We start from the raw sequence: 18,429 nt of genomic DNA, 5'->3' as shown, positions 1-18,429 counted from the left end.
ACATAGGAGAAGTGCCCCGCGAAAGTAGTGAGAGAAAATCGCGGATCCTCGCTCAATCAAATTAAAGTTTCTTACTTACACACCCGAACATTTTGAATTTTACTAGACCCTTGAAACTAAGGGTAGGGACGAGCCTTTATAAGCCAAGAGAATGCACGTTTATTTCTTTATATTCTGAATAGTTCTAAACTGGTAATTGGCTTTCTTTCATATTTTTTTAATATAAGGGAATTTTTAAGAAACATTTAAATCCTTATTTAAATCTCTAAAGATATAATCAAATAATTTTTTCAATAATTTTCTTCGCTTACTGTTGATTTCTTATATATGAAAATTCACACAAAGTTTGTAAACTTATGCAGAACAGATATTTGGTGTTTATTTTTACTTCCCGTTGTAACGATAGAGTATCGTAGTATAGTGGAGCGGCGAAAAGAGAGGAAGTAGACAGCGTAAATAGTAGTGTCACTCTCTTCCCCCACCACTCGCTGTCACCTAGCTGCTAGTGATATACCTTTCGTCTCGAACCTTTTTCCTCAGTCTTCTTCCGACTCGTCTAGAGGTGCTTCTCTGACGATTGGAAGCGACTCACTCCTGGATACCTGGTGCTCGGTAGAGGTGCGTCTCTCTGAACACCGCGGAGACTTTCTCACTTCCTAGAAGGAGCTGTACTTGTTCCTGTAGGCGCTTCTGCGGAACGCCTTCCTTTCTCCTGGTGAACCGGAGAACGTCCTTGTCGAGTAGGGTCGCTCCTCTCTTGACAAAGATGATGCACTAGGTCGATTCCCCATCTCGAGGCGCTTCTCGGGTGGAGGAGACACTTAGTGAATACTACTTTGCACTAGCTTCGCGTCGGGCATGAATATTGGAACCGAATCCAATATCGAGCTTCTTCCTGATTACGAATAATAATCGACCCTAGTATCCGTCCGTACCGTCGTCTAAGGGGTAAATTCTAGAAAGTACCCCACGCGAAAGTAATATGCGTCGTCCTGATCAACATCTTCCCGAACGTGGTATAGTAAGAAATAGTTCCGAAATTAATTGAAACATAAATGGCGCTTCACGCCATCTGCCGAGATTTAAAGTAACTAGTCAAAATAGGTACCCGGACTCCATCCGGCGAACAAATCCTTTGGCAATAAAAGTCAGATCATTACACCGTGAAATTATTTAAAAAAATTATTCTAGTATAATTGTACAGGACATTTCCGATTGGTAGCAGAGTTTCTTAGGGTTACGATTAATCAATTCTATAAAGAGATAAAAATTATCCTGATTCTGATTGAAAAGTTCTTAAATGAAAAGAAATTAAACAACAAGGTAACTAAATTTTGATTTATTAATTGATTTCAGAGCTGAATAAAACCAAACTAACTGTCGGGAAAATATACAGTGGTCTACTTATTCTTGAAAGTTGGAGGACAACAAGGTTTGGTCAAATAGAAGGAACTGGTGGTCAAGTAAGTTGTGCAAAAGTCTGCTGACAATATTATGCGTAAAATATATGTGAAGAATATCGTCTAATATATATTTGCAAAAATAGTAAAAAAGTTACATATCAATATGCATCATTTATCCTTTTTTAAACTGAATATATGCCTCTTTTCAGTTTTAAATGTTTTATAAGAAAAGAAATTTCGTACACATTAAATTAACTATTTCCAAAAGTAATCGTTTGAAGAAGTGGACAAAATAGGGTATTTAAATAGTTTTTATTTATTTCCTGAATGACTACCCTAATTAAGTTAGCAAAGGTGTGACTGTTCCCTTAGGGCAAAGTCCCACAGAAGCATTTTGAGTTGCGTTTTTTCACTAGAAAATAAGTGTGAAAAAAATGAAGCTATTTTTGTTACTTTTGCAAACATTTTGTAGTTACAAAACGCAACCTTTTTTATTCCAAAATTTTTTGTAAAATCCATAATTAGTCGGTAAGTTAGTTTTCTATTAAAAGGAATACTAGACTTTTAGAAACAAGCGTGGAATAGAATGGAATTAAAAAAATTAATTGTATTGAATACTGGCACAATGGAATTAAAAGGAAATTCGGGGATTAAGAAGGAATTGATTTTTTTAATTCCACGCTTGTTGCCGGGAATGTTCTAAATATGATGACATCTTTGGCACACTAAACCCTTTAACGCCTTTACGTATTAAAATTTAAGTCATGTTAATAAAACATACTTCTGGATATGCTAATAATAATGGAATAACTATTATTGTTTTCTATTTAATCCTTTTAGAATTTATAAAATAAATTTTAATTCGATTAAGTGAAGTCAATTTATTCTTTATTATGAAACAATTAAAAGGAAAGGAATAAAGGCAAATATTCAGTCATGACTTTATTTTGAAACAGCAGCTTTTATATTTAGCTTAAAAAGGACGAGAAATTTGTAATATAATATTTTGTTTATTATAATAAAATTATGTTTTCATAATTAATTGACAAATAATTAAAATATGATGTACCTTACTTATTTTTCGCCCTTTTTATTAATTTACAGATCAAAATACAGAAATCATTAGAAAAAAATCTATTTCTATTTTATAGGATCTTGTAAATTCAGACTAAATATCTACTTAGACTAGACGACTGCTCTGTGTATTACTTCGTCATCCTTAGTATTTGATTACTGCAATGTAAATTGGATAAATATTGGTTAGCGTATTTATTCAATTTCATGATAGTCAAAATTGGAACACTTTTTATATGTTAGTTAAGTTTTAGAATTCATATCACATTAAATGAAACTAACTCTTAATTTTAGTTATTCATCTTTAGTATTGAGTTATTTATGCACCGAGAGAAGTGGAACAAAGTTAATACAACTGGAAAAAAGTGATTACATGAAATTCGGTTCGAGTTAACAAGCAAACAAAATATTTTCTTTGTACCCATTACACTGATTACTGTAACCAGGAAGCATCTGCTTAAAGTAACCAGAAAATTTAATTTTAATAACCACTATATTTCCTGATTATATTAATCAGTTAAATTGCTTTGTTTATGTAACTTGAACATGTGATTGAAGATCACAACAAAAATCTGATTGTATGAACCACAGATTTCTCTCAGTGTGCAAGCTCTACAGAAGGATCTTTCAACTCTAAGTCTTATTTTCATTTCTCTCTTTATTTTACAGATTGATAACGATCTAATCGATAACGATAGTGCCGGGCAAAATCCTGCAGCCCAGGCGGTAGTACTTATATTTTATCTTACAATTTATTCCTTTAATTTATTATTTTATTTATAATAATTTCGATATTATAAGTTTTGTTTCTAATATCTGTCAAAATCTTTTTTAGCTTATTTTAATTTAACATTATAATGTTCTTATAAAAATGTTTAAGTTAAATGATTAATTATGTAAGCAGTTCAAGTTTCACAAGGTCCAGAGTGTGGACAAACCTATGATTGTATGGTTATTTCATAGATTGTCAGAGTGCTGCCGGACAATATACGAAATACTATTTTATTTAGAGCTTTGTCCAAGTGCTGAAACAAATTTTTTCTACTTCATCTGCTCACTATAAATAAATTTTCTCTTTCTTAAAATTCATAATGAAATTAATGCCGAGTCGCAGGAATTAGCATCATTTTCCTGTTGTTCTCCTTAGTCTTTTTTAATTGTGTAATAAAGGATTCAAAATTTCTCCAAGAGTCCGCGCTCTGCAACATAATTGAAACCATGACTTCTGCTATGACATTAGTGCCCATAGCAAAAAATATGGCTTGTTTAAGTTCACAACAGTGCTCGCAAAAAAATAGCGTGTGCGTTCATTTCTATTTTTAATCTATAAAAATATTGACCGAAACAACCATGACTCGACAGCGCTTGTGTAAGGTAATAGCCAACTTCACCATGTTTTCTGTCTAACCGTGTGGGGAATCAGACCTTCCATTTGATTTCCTTCCCATCTCTCCTGACATCTCTAAACGAGTCTACTTCTGCATTCTCTACGTATTACCGCTTTGAGTCTATGGCTACGTTCTGAAGTACCCACCAGATCTTTGTTAATCTGAAAAATTTCCTACCTTTCCATCGTCAATAAATCTGTTGGCCGTAATCTAGCAAGTCCTAGAACAGCGCAAGTAGACGCCATTCTGAAGACTGACACTATCCTCCGTCAACGCTTGGACAAAGCCTAAAATTACAGTGTTTTATATTTTTCCCGTCAGCGCTCTGTCAAACTGTAAAATGACTAAGGTTACTCCACACTCCGAACTTTTATCACAACATATAAATATATTTACAATTTGATCTGACAAAGTAAATGTTTATCAGAACTGAGAGTAAACACAATTGTGAGATATGAGGATTTCCCAAAAAATACACGAAGAAAACGATTAGAATAAATTTTATCAAATAAAGTAAAGTAAAAAAAATAACATATTTTCACCAAGCAAATTTGGATTAAATTAAAATACAAAATACCGAAATGTTTAAAATAATTTTCATATAGATTTTTGATACTACGTAGGACTTTTTCGTCAATAAGATCGTTAAATATATTAGCGCGTATTAAGCTTAAAAAATATAACAACAAATTTTATTATAACAGAAAATGGTTCACTTTCATTATTTATTCTGTTAGATCAAATTTTAAATTTACATAGAGGAAAGTCTGTACATGTTTTCAATACTTGGTTATATACAGTCGTTACTGTAGTCTCTATAATATAATTCAAAGTATACAATAAATTTAACAGATTGTTTTGACAATATTATAAACAATATTAAGCTTGCTAATTCATCGAACTACCATTAGTATAGAATTCATTCCTTTTTAACTTTCAGTAAGTGACTTAAAATATTAAACGAACATATTCCCAAAGGTGCAAAATTAAAATTAGGCTTTTTAAGTAGACAACATAATTATAATATAATTTTCTCATAAGTGTTTAACAGCAGCTTTAGTTTGCTTAAAATAGTTGCGTTCAAATAATATAAATAATAATAATATTACATACCCGGATGATCCGGGAAATAGTCGACTTTGGATTTTTAATTATACTTCCAAAATATTTTTTCATTTCATTGATTTAGGAGATATAATAATTCAAAATTGATTAAATCAATTACAGAAAATTTCACTAGAATCTATTGTGCAATTTTTTGACATTGATTTATTATTAATGACCAGTATCGTAAGCATTTGTACACTTTTTTCTCCTTGTACTGCTAATTAATTAAATATTTTTTCCCATTCCTGAAACTATAAGTAAGAACATTTTATATGTTAATAAAATTTTAAACGTCCATTCGCTAAACACCGCTTTTAAAGTTTTATTATATTATTTAAATATGTTAACCACATTTTATTATTTAATTTTATTTCAACTATTATTTAAAAGCATATAATTGCACTTTTATTTAATTTCAAAAAAGTTTTCAAAGTCTTGTATATTTAACTATATTTTTCTAATTAAATTATTTTTTAGTTTATTTTATTTATTTTTATTAGTTCAGGTTAGAGGTGAATTCAGGATTTTTGTCTAGTCAAAATTAAAAGTAAATTTTTTTAGACAATCTGAAAGAATTTTATCAAATGATTGTATTTTTAATTTTGTTTGCAAATTAATTTTTAGAATAAATAAATCCTAAAATCATGTTCTGATATAAACGAATAATTTCGAAAAAAGAATTCACAAAATTATATTTTACTATATTTATCTGCTCAGGCATCATATTGTCTTTTGTGATCTTTTACAGAAGTTGGTGCTTCCAACTTGTGGAGTTTTCTCTACCAATGTCAGGAAAACTTGGTCAAAACAGAAAAATGTCAGATTGTTTCACAGTCAATCTTTTTGCACAGGCGGACATTTTTCTCCTTTAACCAATCTTTTCAGACATTGGCTGTGAAAATTTTTTAAGTTGAAAGCACCATCTTTTGTAAAGATTCAGACATGAAATTTTGCTGTTTGAGTAATTTTATTTATTTTATATTAATGCAGGATAATAATAAGCTTCCTTCAAAAATTGGCACTTATAGTTTTAATGTTGATGAGACAAAACTCACTTTTAATATAGTCAACTATCCATAGTCTGATAGATAGTTTCACTTTATTAAGGGGACTTTCTTCTTTAGAATTTATTGATAAGAAACATTCTTTTTTCAATCTTTTATTGTGAAAAATGTATTAAAGTTACTCCAAAAATTATTTATGGACATTGTAACATTTTACGTTTAAAGTAAAAAATTTTTTTAATTCCCTTCACGTAATATATAACAATGTCCAAAAAGAATTATTGGAATAACTTTAACACTGTTTTTACAATAAAAGTTTTTAAAAAAGTGTATTTTTTGTCAATTATAAAACAGAAAGTTCTCATAATATCTCAGTAGGTTTAGATGGTTTGCTTAAATACACTCAACACTTACAGCTTGATATTTCCTAAAGACATTTAGAAGTCACATTTCGACTAATAGTACCTTCAGCAACTACTCTGCAACAAAATAATACAATTAAAAATTATTAAATATAGTCATTTTTGTATAAATATTTATTAGTAATAAATTTCGTTTCATTTATGTTTCCTCGCAACAAAAGGTATTTTGGAATTTTCCCAAAAGGTATTCTGAAGACTTTCTCTGAATATCCTTAAAATACTCGGAAAATATTTTTAGCATCTTGTGGATACTTCCAAGTGTGCTCGCATGCTATTTTAGGGCGGTTAATTTATGAAAAATAAAGATGAAGAATGTAAAAATTTATAAATGGTAAATTGCAATTATAATTTATCTTTCAAGTGTACGTTGATAATTAGTGTATTTTTAATAATAATTATGGAATAAATTGACGTCAAGCTTTAAACTTCGTAGGTGAAGGTCCCTGGGATTTCGCTATCGCGACCCTTGCCAATCTTTTTGGCCTATTTATTCTTCGTTCGTGCGAGAGTCTTCTTGGACTCCTCAAGGGACGTTTTGAAGACTCCGCGTCCTCCGCTGATAAGGCTAATGCTCGCCTTATCGACATACTTTTCTCTACATATGAAGCAACTTGAGCTTCTACTGCAGTTTGCAAAATTATGATCGGCTTAACGGTATTTGAAGCACGCAGTCGATCTATTTACTACCTTACAATCTCTTCCTATGTGACGGTACGCCAGGCACTGGTGGCACTGAACGACTATCACCCTTCTTTTTATTGGGTAACACATAAAGCCAAATCCTAACGCGTTTTACTTTCTCCAGCCTGTTCGCCTCCTCTGGATCGGTAATTATAACTGTGAGCTTCATTTCTCGTCGGTTGGGTACTAGAACCATCACTTTCTTGCTTCCTGGCTTCTGGAGCACTTCTGCTAACACCTGTTGGACCTCTTCTTCCTGGGTAAGACAATTCAGGTCACGGATCTGCAGTGTGACTTGTTTATCCACGGTCTGCACCTTCCCCATGCTTCTAATCGCTTTGGTGACCTCAGCGGTGATTGCCTCCTTATTGGAGTTCTCTCCGATTCTTATCAGGAGATCTCTTCTTTTTGTAGATCTTCCTCCCACGACCTGCGTGTGGGTGAGGTCCGAAATTACTTTCCTCCGAAGTTTGCTCAGTATGTTGGTATAAGTTGTTCTTGTTGCGACTCGGATTAACCTTTGTAGACTGTCTCGTTGCTTTTTTCATATTGGTTTGCTCAGGATTCGGTGTTACCGTCACCTACGCAATCTTTTTTAAAATTTTTTTTTCGCCTCTTACTTTTTTTCTTTGCCTCGTCGTCAATCCTCTTTAGACTGCCAGAACATTTTTTTCGTTTCTGCGCCTCTATAACTTCACATTTCCTGTAGCACCACCCAGGTTGCTATCTCCATTCTCTGCTAGGGTGTGCATTGTCTTCGCCTCACTGACAAGATCCTGAAAAGTCTTAAGTCCGTCCTTAATAGTTATGTTGACATTCTTCTGGATTTCGCAAGACTTTACCATCTTGGCGATCTCCGCATTGATCCACTGAAGACACTCAGTGTGACAAATTAATTAAAAAATTAAATATCCCAATTAATAAAAAAAACTGGTTCAGGACAATTAGCAAACGGAGAATTCTTAACAGTCTCTAAAGAGGTAGTGTTACACATAGAACTGATGTCCAGACTCATTTCCCTTCAAAGTTTTGTTCAGTACGACGGCATACGTTGTTCCTGTTGGATTCGGTGTTACCGTCACCTTCTTAATTTTTTTGACAAGAGATGCCTCCTCTTGCTTTTTTTTCGTCACCTCGGCGTCAGTCTACTCCGGACTAACCATTATTTGGATTGAAGAACAATATTGGTGAATCCCAAACAATACGAGGGCTTTACCTGTTCTGATTTCTGATGAATTCCTGTATCAGTATCTGTTTTTCCTTTTGAGCCATCCATATATCAAACGGAATTTATACTTTTTATCAAAGAGATAGAATGGAAAAGTCCTATTCCTAATCATATTCAGAAGAGGCTTATCCACTAAGATTTTAAGAAGATGCCATCACAGAAAATTAAAAGATATTAAAATAAGCTGCAACGCTTATTATTTTAATCTAATTTTGCTTATTTTAATCCATTTTGGTATTAAAATAAGCAAAATTGGATTAAAATAATGAGCGTTGCCGCTTATTTTAATACCTTATAATTTTCTGTGATGCCACTTTCCTACGTATAGATTCCTACGAAATATCAGGAGAGCTTCTATACTGCCACAGTGCTGCTGTTAATTTTTTGCACTTCTCTTCTAAGTGATCTTTTCATAAGAGCTCACTGTCTAGAATAACTTCTAGATATTTAGCTCACTCTGTAAATTAAAGTTCTTGCCCAGACAGCTTAAGTGTACTTGTGGCTTTATAATTATTAAAATTAAAAATTATTAATAAATATATAAATAATTTGTCTAAATGGTTTTGGCATAGCTCAACTGATTAGAAACAATATATTAAATATATAAATAATAATGAAATACATCATTTTAATACAAGGACATCCTTTTGTTGTGAGGTTATAAATTTTTATATACTTCAGTAGTAAGAAACTACGCGAAAAGACGTCACTGACATTTTATTATTTATAGTTAAGTATGTTTTAATTAGTAATTTTTTTTAATAGAATTTTAACATATTGAATTTAATATAAATATATTAGTATTTACATTAGGAATGTTAAAACTATTCCTCTTAATATTCGACAAACTAGTAATTACACGAAAAAAAAATTTCTTGTTTGGACCATAACGCTAATTTGCAGAATACCCATAAGCTCAATTTGTGCTCTGTACGGGCAAATTTGATATTTTCTATATTCTGGACAATCTGAAGAAACTGAAAAATTTATCTATATAAAAACTTGGAGTATTCTGTAAACTAAGCTTATTATGAAAACTATAACCTCCGTTTGTTATATAATTCAACTGGAAATTTTTACGTGTACGCACGTAACAATCCCTATGCGTCAACGTATTAGCTCTAATGATGATTTATTTCGAGCTCATTTTCGTTTATAAAATTATTTTTAATTTAGAAAAGTAATTCTATTTCAGAATTTAGTACACCTTTTGCCTCAAAAATCTCCCTACCCATAGGACACTGGGACCTCAATTTCCTGAATATTTAGGGGGTATGTAAGGAGTAGAGTAGAGTGAAACGATTACTAAAATTTTTTTTATAAATAACAAGGGTTTGTAGAGAAAGTACAAAATCATATAATAATTCAAACAAATAATTAACAGTGAATGAAATATAATAAAAAATTTTATGGAATCCAAAAATATATTTTTTTTATCTACAATGTCCCGGATGAGATTAAAATAGTAATGAAATATATAACATATTTATAATATATTACAAATTAATCGAAATTAAATTTCCGATGATATCACCATAAACTGACTTTCATATTTAACTGAAGTTAAATGATGAAATAAATTATTCTCTACTTACCCACTACTCTGACTCATTTTCGTAAAAAGAAAAAACGTTGTTCACAGAATCAGGCTCCAGAAAATCGGGGTCCCAATGTAGATGTAATTATGAATTCCTTTAAATTCATAAAAATTGAAATGTTTTTTAAGTAAAACTAGACACTTTAAATCGTATATTATTCTTTATGAATATTTTTTAATTAAAAGTTTAATAGGTAAACATGTTTAGAAATAGTTAGCAGAAAGTAAACATTAGAAAGTAAGTATGTAAGTAAGTAAGCGTAAGTTATTTTTTTATATTTCACTTAGTATGGTTTTAACTTTCTCCAAACTTTTAGTGCAAATTTACTTACACCAAATTTAAATTACATGACTATTTAGATTTTTCCATTCTTATTTTTCTTCTGCAAAGCAACCGTAATTCTTTTTCGCTTTATAGAATTAGATTTTTTTTGTTTAACATCCTTTCAAGAGAAATTATTTTCCTAACAATAAATCTCTTTTAAAAGAATATAAATCCGCTATATATGCCAGGAAATATCAAAGCTGTTTTTAATATTTTGTTGCTAAAAACAAATTATAAATGAAAAGTTTCCATCAGCTTAGCTTTCGGTAAAACCGTAAAAGTGGTTACATATATTTTTAGGTACTGAAAACGTATCCGTGAACGAAGTTTCCAGTAACTTCTACTTAAAAGTTATCGTAAAAACCAAACAAATAGAATCTCCAATCTAAAATATAATTTAAAATAATGTCTACAATTTCTGCTTACTTCGATCAGCGGGAATTGCGTTACAATTTAGAACATCGTTATCAAAAAAGAGGTTAGATGGGGTTCGTTGTACCTGGCCTATCGTCTTACCAACGATATGACTCCTATGGACAACAGTTCTCGTTCAACTTCTCTCTTTTCTTCGGAAGTTCGCAAATTGATTCGTGACTCCCACTGTTTATCGTCATTTAAACATTCGTTTAACGTAGTCATCATACTACAGCACTGACTCTCACTTTAAAATTAAAGTGGTCGTTTTTCCAATTGTCAGGATAGGACACCACGGACCCCCAACTTTGGGCGGGACCTTTACAATTCCAAGGAACTATGCAGGTTCCTACTCGAGTTGTTATGCGGCAACATGCACGTCAACAATTTTTAAGAAATCTTATCACTTTTTAATCAGCTTCCTTTTCAGTGTCTTGCTCTAAGCGATGTGAGCTTTTTACCATTGCCCAACACCAGATGAACGGAACAAGGACAAGCATTTGCCGGAGCAAACACAATTCCCAGTGGGTACCCAATTCCCGTGGTACCATTAGACTCAGGTGCGAGTATCAGACTGAGGATTCTATCCAATCCACGAGCCTGACGCTCCTTCCTCCTTACTAGTCGCCTTTTGCGAAACGCGAAGGGCAACGGTGTGATTATTCTCCTACCGAAGTGGGAGCTTATTTTGATCACTATTTGGCTGGTCTCATCCTCAAACTACGGAACTGCAGTAAAGATTTAAATTTCGTAGGTGAAGGTCCCTGGGATCTCGCTTTCGCGACCCTTGCGGCTGCCGATCTTTCTGGCCTATTTATTCTTCTTTCTTGCGAGAATCTTCTTGAAATCCTGAAGGTCCGTCCTTAAGACTCCGTATTCTCCGCTAACTGCGATTAGGCTAATTTTAGTCTTATCGCCATACTTTTATCTATATAAGAAGCAGTTTGGGCTTCTACTGTAGTTTGCAAACTTATGATCGATTTCATCGTATTTGAAGCACGCAGTCGATCTATCCGATGCCTTACAAACTCTTCCTATGTTGTCGACATCCAGACACCGGTGGCACCGAACGACCATCACGCTTCTTTTTATTGGGCAACACATAAAACCAATCCTTATGTGTTCCAATTTTTTCCAGCCTGTCCGCCTCCTCTGGAAAGGTGACTACAACCGCGAGCTTCATTCCTTGTCGTTCGGGTCCAAGGACCGTCACTTGCATGCTTCATGGATCACTTCCGACAACGTTTGCTGGACCCTTTGTTCCTGGGTAAGGTAATCCAAGTCACGGATCTGCAGTGTGACCTGACGATCCACGGTCTGTACCTTTCCTATGCTTTAAACAGCTTTGGTGACCTCAGGTGTGAATGCCTTCTTATTGGAGTCTTCTCCTATTTTAATCAGGAAATCTCCCTTTCTTGTAGAACACGCACCAACAAACGAACGAACTTGAAGTACGAAGTTGGTCTGTCTGCTGCCTTACAAACTCTTCCTATCTGGCCGAAGCCAGGCACTGGAGGCACTTAACGACCATTACGCTTCTTTTTATTGGGCAACACATAAAGCCAATCCTTATGCGTCCCACTTTCTCCAGTCTGTCCGTCTCCTCTGGGTCGGTGACTACAACTGCGATTTTCAGTCGTCCTAGGAGCGTCACTTTCACTATCATATGGAGCACTTCCGCCTACATCTATTGGACCTCTTCTTACTGGGTAAGGCAATACAGGTCTCGGACCTCCAGTGTGACCTCTCGATCCACGGTCTGCACCTTCCCCATGCTTCCAACCACTTTGGTAACCTTAGCGGTGAATGCCTTCTTATTGGAGTCCTCTTCGATTTTTATTAGATCTTTCATTTTTGAAGGATTTGTGCTCTTCTTATTGGATTGCTTAGGATTCGGTGTTACCGTCACCATCCCCATCAAAAATATCCCCGTGGAAAATCTCGAGGATTTCCTCGTGTCAAATTTAGACGGAATTCCTTGAGGATTTCCACGAGGGTTTTGTACTCTAATTTTTTTGTCTGTATTTTATAAATCCGCAAGGAATCCACGAGGATTTTGTACTTTATTTTTTTCGTCTGTTATTAAAAATCTTCACAGATTTCACGTCGATTTTGTACTATAATTTTTTTGTCTGTATTTCAAAAATCCGCAAGGAATCCACGAGGATTTGTACAAAGAGAAAAAATTGAATTTCAAAGTTCGAAAACCTTGAGGAAATTTGTAATTAAATGCCGACAAAAAATATTTACTGAAAAGTCCTCGTGGATATTTTCAACGATCAGGAAATAAAAATATTTAACTTTAAGTTAAAATCATTATGGATTTTTTTGACGACAGTGAAACACAGATAAGACATTTTTAAGATAAAAATCCTCGTGAATTTATAGGTGCAGGGAAATTAATTCAAAGTTCAAAATCCTCGAGGACTTCCTTGCGGATTTTTGAAATACAGAAAAAAAAAATTAGAGTACAAAATCCTCGTGGATTCTGTTAGGATTTTTGAAATACAGACAAAAAAATTAGAATAAATAACAGACGAAAAAAATAAAGTACAAAATCCTCGTGGATTCCGTGAGAATTATTAAAAAAGAAACGAAAAAATTAAAGTATAAAATCCTCGTGGATTCCTTGTGGATTTTTGAAATACAGACAAAAAATTAAAGTACAAAATCCTCGTAAATTCAGTGAGAATTATTAAAAAAGAAACGAAAAAATTAAAGTATAAAATCCTCGGGGATTCCTTACGGATTTTTGAAATACGGACAAAAAAATTAGAGTACAAGATCCGCGTGGAAATCCTCGAGGAATTCCGTCCAAATTTGACAGGAGGAAATCCTCGAGGATTTCCACGGAGATATTTTTGACGGGGATTGCAATCTTTTTGACAAGAGGCGCCTCCTCTTGTCCTTTTGTCTGTCCAAAATAATATAGATATTTTTATTTCGGCAACATTCTTAGCAGCACCAAAAAATATGGCCATTATTTGTAGTGAAAAACAGTACTGCGTGCCATATCCGCTTCTTATGGATATATTCTCTTTTCCTGTTTCGCTCTTCTCGGTTCACTTCCGCATTGCCTGTAGCGTCACCAAGATTTCTATCTTCATTACCTGTTAGGGCGGCTTTGTCTTCGCCTCACTGACAAAATCCCGAAGAGTCTTATGTTCGTCCTTAATAATCATGTTGACAGTCTTCTGGACTTCGAAAGACTTTACCACTTTGGCAATCTCCTCTTCGAATCACTGAAGACACTCAGCTTCCTCCTACCATAACTTTAAACACTTCTCGCGTTCTTCTTCAACTGTCTCATTGTCTAGGTCAGACGGAATCAAACTTCTTGCGCTACTGACACTAGTAACGTTTAAAGCGCTTCCTCTTCTAATTCCAAGTATTTCCAAACGGATCAGGGGAACCTTAAGAAACTGGGTTCCCTATAGTCCATCCTCCTTGTGGCATTGAATGTTGCAGTATCCATGGTATCCAATATTACAGCACTGTTGTCACTGGATTTCGACGCTGGGTAGCCAACTTACGATACTTGTTATTTCAAAGAGACATACGTTGCGCTTTTAGCTTATCTGAATCCAGGTGATAAAGCCATTACTGTGTCTAATAGTAGATCTCGGTACTGATACTTTAAAATAAATTTATTCTAACAGATACACAAAGTCAATTTGTGTTCTCAAAATTCTAAACAAAAATTAGTGTAATTAGGTGACGTTCAGATGGGGTCACAAAATCAAATCCCTGCCACAGAGATATATATAAACAGATACCCACTGTAGATCTAATTGGATTTACGAAAAAATAAAATTTTTTTCTTTTTGTGAATTCAAATAGTTAAATTGCAAGATTTTTGCAACACAACATTAATAATTTCCTACTATGTATAATTTAAACACAATATTAATTGGAATCTTCAACGCGTTTAAAGAAGTCAAATAAGACAGGGGTAGGTCGCAGGTAGTTGTCCAATGTACCTCTATTTCCTTTGTATTTTTTTGACTCTCGAAATAGGGATATCGATAAAATTGGTTTAATTTATATAAATTAAAAAATATATTCTTTTATTACCAAATGTATCTTGCATCTTGTAGTAGAACAGAGTAATTAAAAACATTTACGCATTTATATGTAAAAAAATGTATCTTAAAAAAGATGTTAAGAAATATCAGTTTATAATTTAAAAAATTATACTACAAGCTAGATATTTCATTTGCCAATTAAAATATACATAGTTTCTATTTCATAAAAATTATGTGGATTTTGGCGATTATATTTTTTAAACATTTTTTTCAAATTTCTTATAATTATACGTACATCTTAAAATAGTGAAATGCACTGAGAGACTTTTTAGACCGCAGCGCAGACTTTCTATGTATAACAGCTGACTATTTTAAAGTTGCGGCTACTACTAATCATGAAATTACGCAAAAGTCCAAAATGTCTATCAATGTATATGAGTTCAATAGATGCCTGAAAAAACTATTTTAATTTTATATAGTATTTCTAATACCTCTTAGTGACGTTAGTCCTTTTCTTTTAATTTTTTATTAGTGCATAATAGAGTTATGAATTGTAAATTAACTTTTTTAATATTTAATTTATTTTTAAGTAGTTCATACTAAACACGAAATTATTACTTTTTTCCACTGAAATAAATGTAATACTCAAATACATTTGTTTTTCCTAAGTCACGAATTTTTAAAAGACAATTTTTTTTTGCACTAAATACTCTTTGTAATATTGCAATTTATTTACTAATTAGGTAAATTGAATAATAATTATTATAATGTATACTGGAAAAATGGAACTATATATATATAATATCTGTGTACGCAGATATAATCACTTTCAAGTAATACGTAAACCTGCTTAGTATCCCTAGATATTCAAAAGAACTCGGGAGTAAAAATTTAATTTATCTGCATTGGCTGTTTTCAAATATAACCCTAAACTAAATTTTATTTTTGCTCTTGATTTCAGAATAAAATTAGATACTCGATAATTTAATTTATGATTGAATTATCTAAATTATTTACTACTTGAATTAAATACTATGTCCACTCTGTTAGAACATCCATTTTTGTCCGTATACTATTACATAATTTTAAATAGAATATTCAAGAACTTGCTATGTTTTAAATTAATAGATGAAAATTGTATTTAGTACACTTAATTTATAATGAATCTGTCACTGAATGTACTAAGAATTAAGGTTGCGGATCAAAGAACTTTTCATGTAGGCATTTCTTTATCTAAGCAACTTGTAAGTAAACTTTTTATGCTGTGCATCAATCTAGTGTCTCTATTAAAGATTTGTGGAGAAATCGGAGATACCGTAATATTAAATAAGCCCTCATAGGATCCAGATATTGACAACGTCTTATGTATAATCCTACGGATATTCAAAGCGCTGTCTGAACGTTTTTCTAGATCAAGTTGTTTACGGTTTTTTTAGGTGTGATAATAACCATTAAATCAAAAGTTAGGATAAAAATTATGTTGCGCGGATTAGTACTTTCTATTCACAGTTACTTTATCCGCTCATAAATTTTTTCAACTAATTTTGATCTAATTTTAATTATAGCAAGTTAATAATTTAATATGAAAATGTGCTATATAATCAGTGACTGATTCATTAATGCATGTATATATAAGAAAAGAATTACTTACTTTTATGTAGGAATTAGTTGCCATCTTATCTGTAAATGACACTTTAATTAATATTATTTTGTATCCTTGTACGCAAATATTTTTCTTATTACATATATACAATTAAGGATTTTCTCTTAAGATAAATTTCAACAAAAATATACAGGCTTTTAAAACGTAATTGGAAAACTGCTATTACTTTCAAATAAGATTACGTAAGTAATTAATGAATAAATTTTTATTTAAATTAGTACAAAACCAATATGATTTTTGAGAAATTAAAAATTTTGAATTTCTTGCAACACTGGAATATATTTTCAAACCACTACAGCCAAGCATATTGGCATTTCGGAAGTAAGTGTTGACGAAGATTAAAAAACTTATTACTTTATAAATTATGATTATAGTAATATATTATATTTTTTTATTACATTGTTAACCCCTTCACTGTTATTGACCTCTATAGAGGCATAAAAATGTCGTGCCACCAGTGTGTATGACCGCTATAGAAGCATCTAAAAAAAATAAGTAGACACAATACGATAAACTTGTCAATGGGTATTCTTAGGTTTTCGGGGTCGCTAATTACGAATCCGATGTCAGATTTCTAAAATTCAAAATGGCGGATCCAATATGGCGACCAAAAAAATTTAATATTCACTAGATTTGCTTGAAACTTGTTACTCGGAGTTTTTCGGGGTCACTGATTACGAATCTGATATCAGTTTTTCAAAATTCAAAATGGCGGATTTAATATGACGACAAAAAAATTTAAAATTTACTAGATTTGTCTAAAACTTGTTACTAGGGGGTTTTCGGGATCGCTGATTACGAATTTAATATTCTTACTATGAAACGAGTAAATATGCAAATTAGGTAAAGAAAGACATTCTAATGTTATTTATTTTCGAAAGAGAAAAAAAGCAATACCGTTTCAACAATATAATTTTTTGATATAACATTTCTAATAAAATGTCGGGTTTCACAATTGCGGAAATATCAATATCTATAATTTTATTATTAAAAATATAATAAGAAAATAATACATATTGTTACTACAATTATAATTTATTAATTATTTTTTTTAATTTTAACCATATTTGAAAAGATATATTCATTCCTTACGTCAATCTTTCTGCTTTTAGAAAGTTTTAATAGCACTAAATATAAAATAGTTAAATAAAATTATTTTATTACATTGTGATAAGTAGCTCAAAAAAGAATAATACAAATAAATAATTGAATCGAAAAAAGCCTGTATGTGTTTGTAATAATTTTTTGGGATCAGTAGTGCTACGTGATTTATAATAAATTACTTTAGTAAATTTGACACGGGTTTAAAATATTCGAACAGCGTTCTACCATATTCAACTGCCTATTGGACATGGCTGGAGTGAATCACACGGGGAATAATCATGGTACTGGAAGTCGAACAAATAGTTTGGAACCGCCTATGGACTCCGATATGAAAATTGATCAACATAGAGACTTCAGATTGGATGAAGATGGGCCATTTGGACTTCTTGCAACAACTGAAATTAAGCGTCGCCATAGCTTCAGGTATTGTTTTAATCTATTATTAAATTTTCTTTTAATATTTGAATATGGAACCATTTTAATATTACATTACACGCTTAGGGGCCGTTTTAGAAAAAAAACTGATTTTTAGTATTTCCATTATGGTGATTTTTGGTGGTGTGTAAAAGAAATTAAGTTGCATTTGGAAACAGTTGCTAGCCGGATCGAGTTAGAGTTTTTCAATAAAGTTTTGTAACGTTTGTAATTGTAAGAATTAATATTTTAGCTCGCCGAGTCAGGGTTTGTTTTGATCCCAACAAAAATAATAACAGGATAATTACGGGTTAATTACAAACTGAAACAAATTATTTATTTACAACGGTATTTACAGGTGAAAAATGTACAGGCGTACAGATCTGGTAACGTCGCTTATTTGAGCCGCGCATTAACGAAATCGGCTTCAACTCGCTGCGATGAGCCGTGAAATCAATTGCAATACTGCCTAAAAATCCGCGATATTCTAGTGAACCACGAGTAAAACTCGTGTTCTAATTATACGAAGAGTAAAACTCCAAGTATATCTACAAACGGTAATAAAACGGAAAATTTACTT

At 32.2% G+C, this 18,429-nt stretch overlaps 1 protein-coding gene across 17 annotated transcripts in view; it reads left to right on the top strand.

The window, feature by feature from the left end:
• LOC127285335 (voltage-dependent calcium channel type A subunit alpha-1) overlaps window positions 1-18,429 on the top strand; it is a 105,052-nt gene that overhangs the window by 68,765 nt on the left and 17,858 nt on the right. For 12 of the 17 annotated variants that reach the window (XM_051311299.1, XM_051311298.1, XM_051311302.1 and 9 more), the window contains 3 exons: window positions 1,357-1,463; window positions 3,147-3,203; window positions 17,653-17,858. In XM_051311299.1, coding sequence (XP_051167256.1) covers window positions 1,357-1,463; window positions 3,147-3,203; window positions 17,653-17,858 — 370 coding nt within the window. The remainder of the gene's footprint in view (window positions 1-1,356; window positions 1,464-3,146; window positions 3,204-17,652; window positions 17,859-18,429) is intronic. The other 5 variants (XM_051311309.1, XM_051311311.1, XM_051311310.1 and 2 more) reach the window with 3 other exon arrangements.

This window comes from Leptopilina boulardi, unplaced genomic scaffold, assembly GCF_019393585.1.
Source record: "Leptopilina boulardi isolate dan_hultmark-lab unplaced genomic scaffold, ZJU_Lbou_2.1 LbouV2_330, whole genome shotgun sequence".
Lineage (NCBI taxonomy): Eukaryota > Metazoa > Arthropoda > Insecta > Hymenoptera > Figitidae > Leptopilina > Leptopilina boulardi.
The sequence above is the reverse complement of the archived record's forward strand: the minus strand, read 5'-3'. Positions and strand labels throughout refer to the sequence as shown.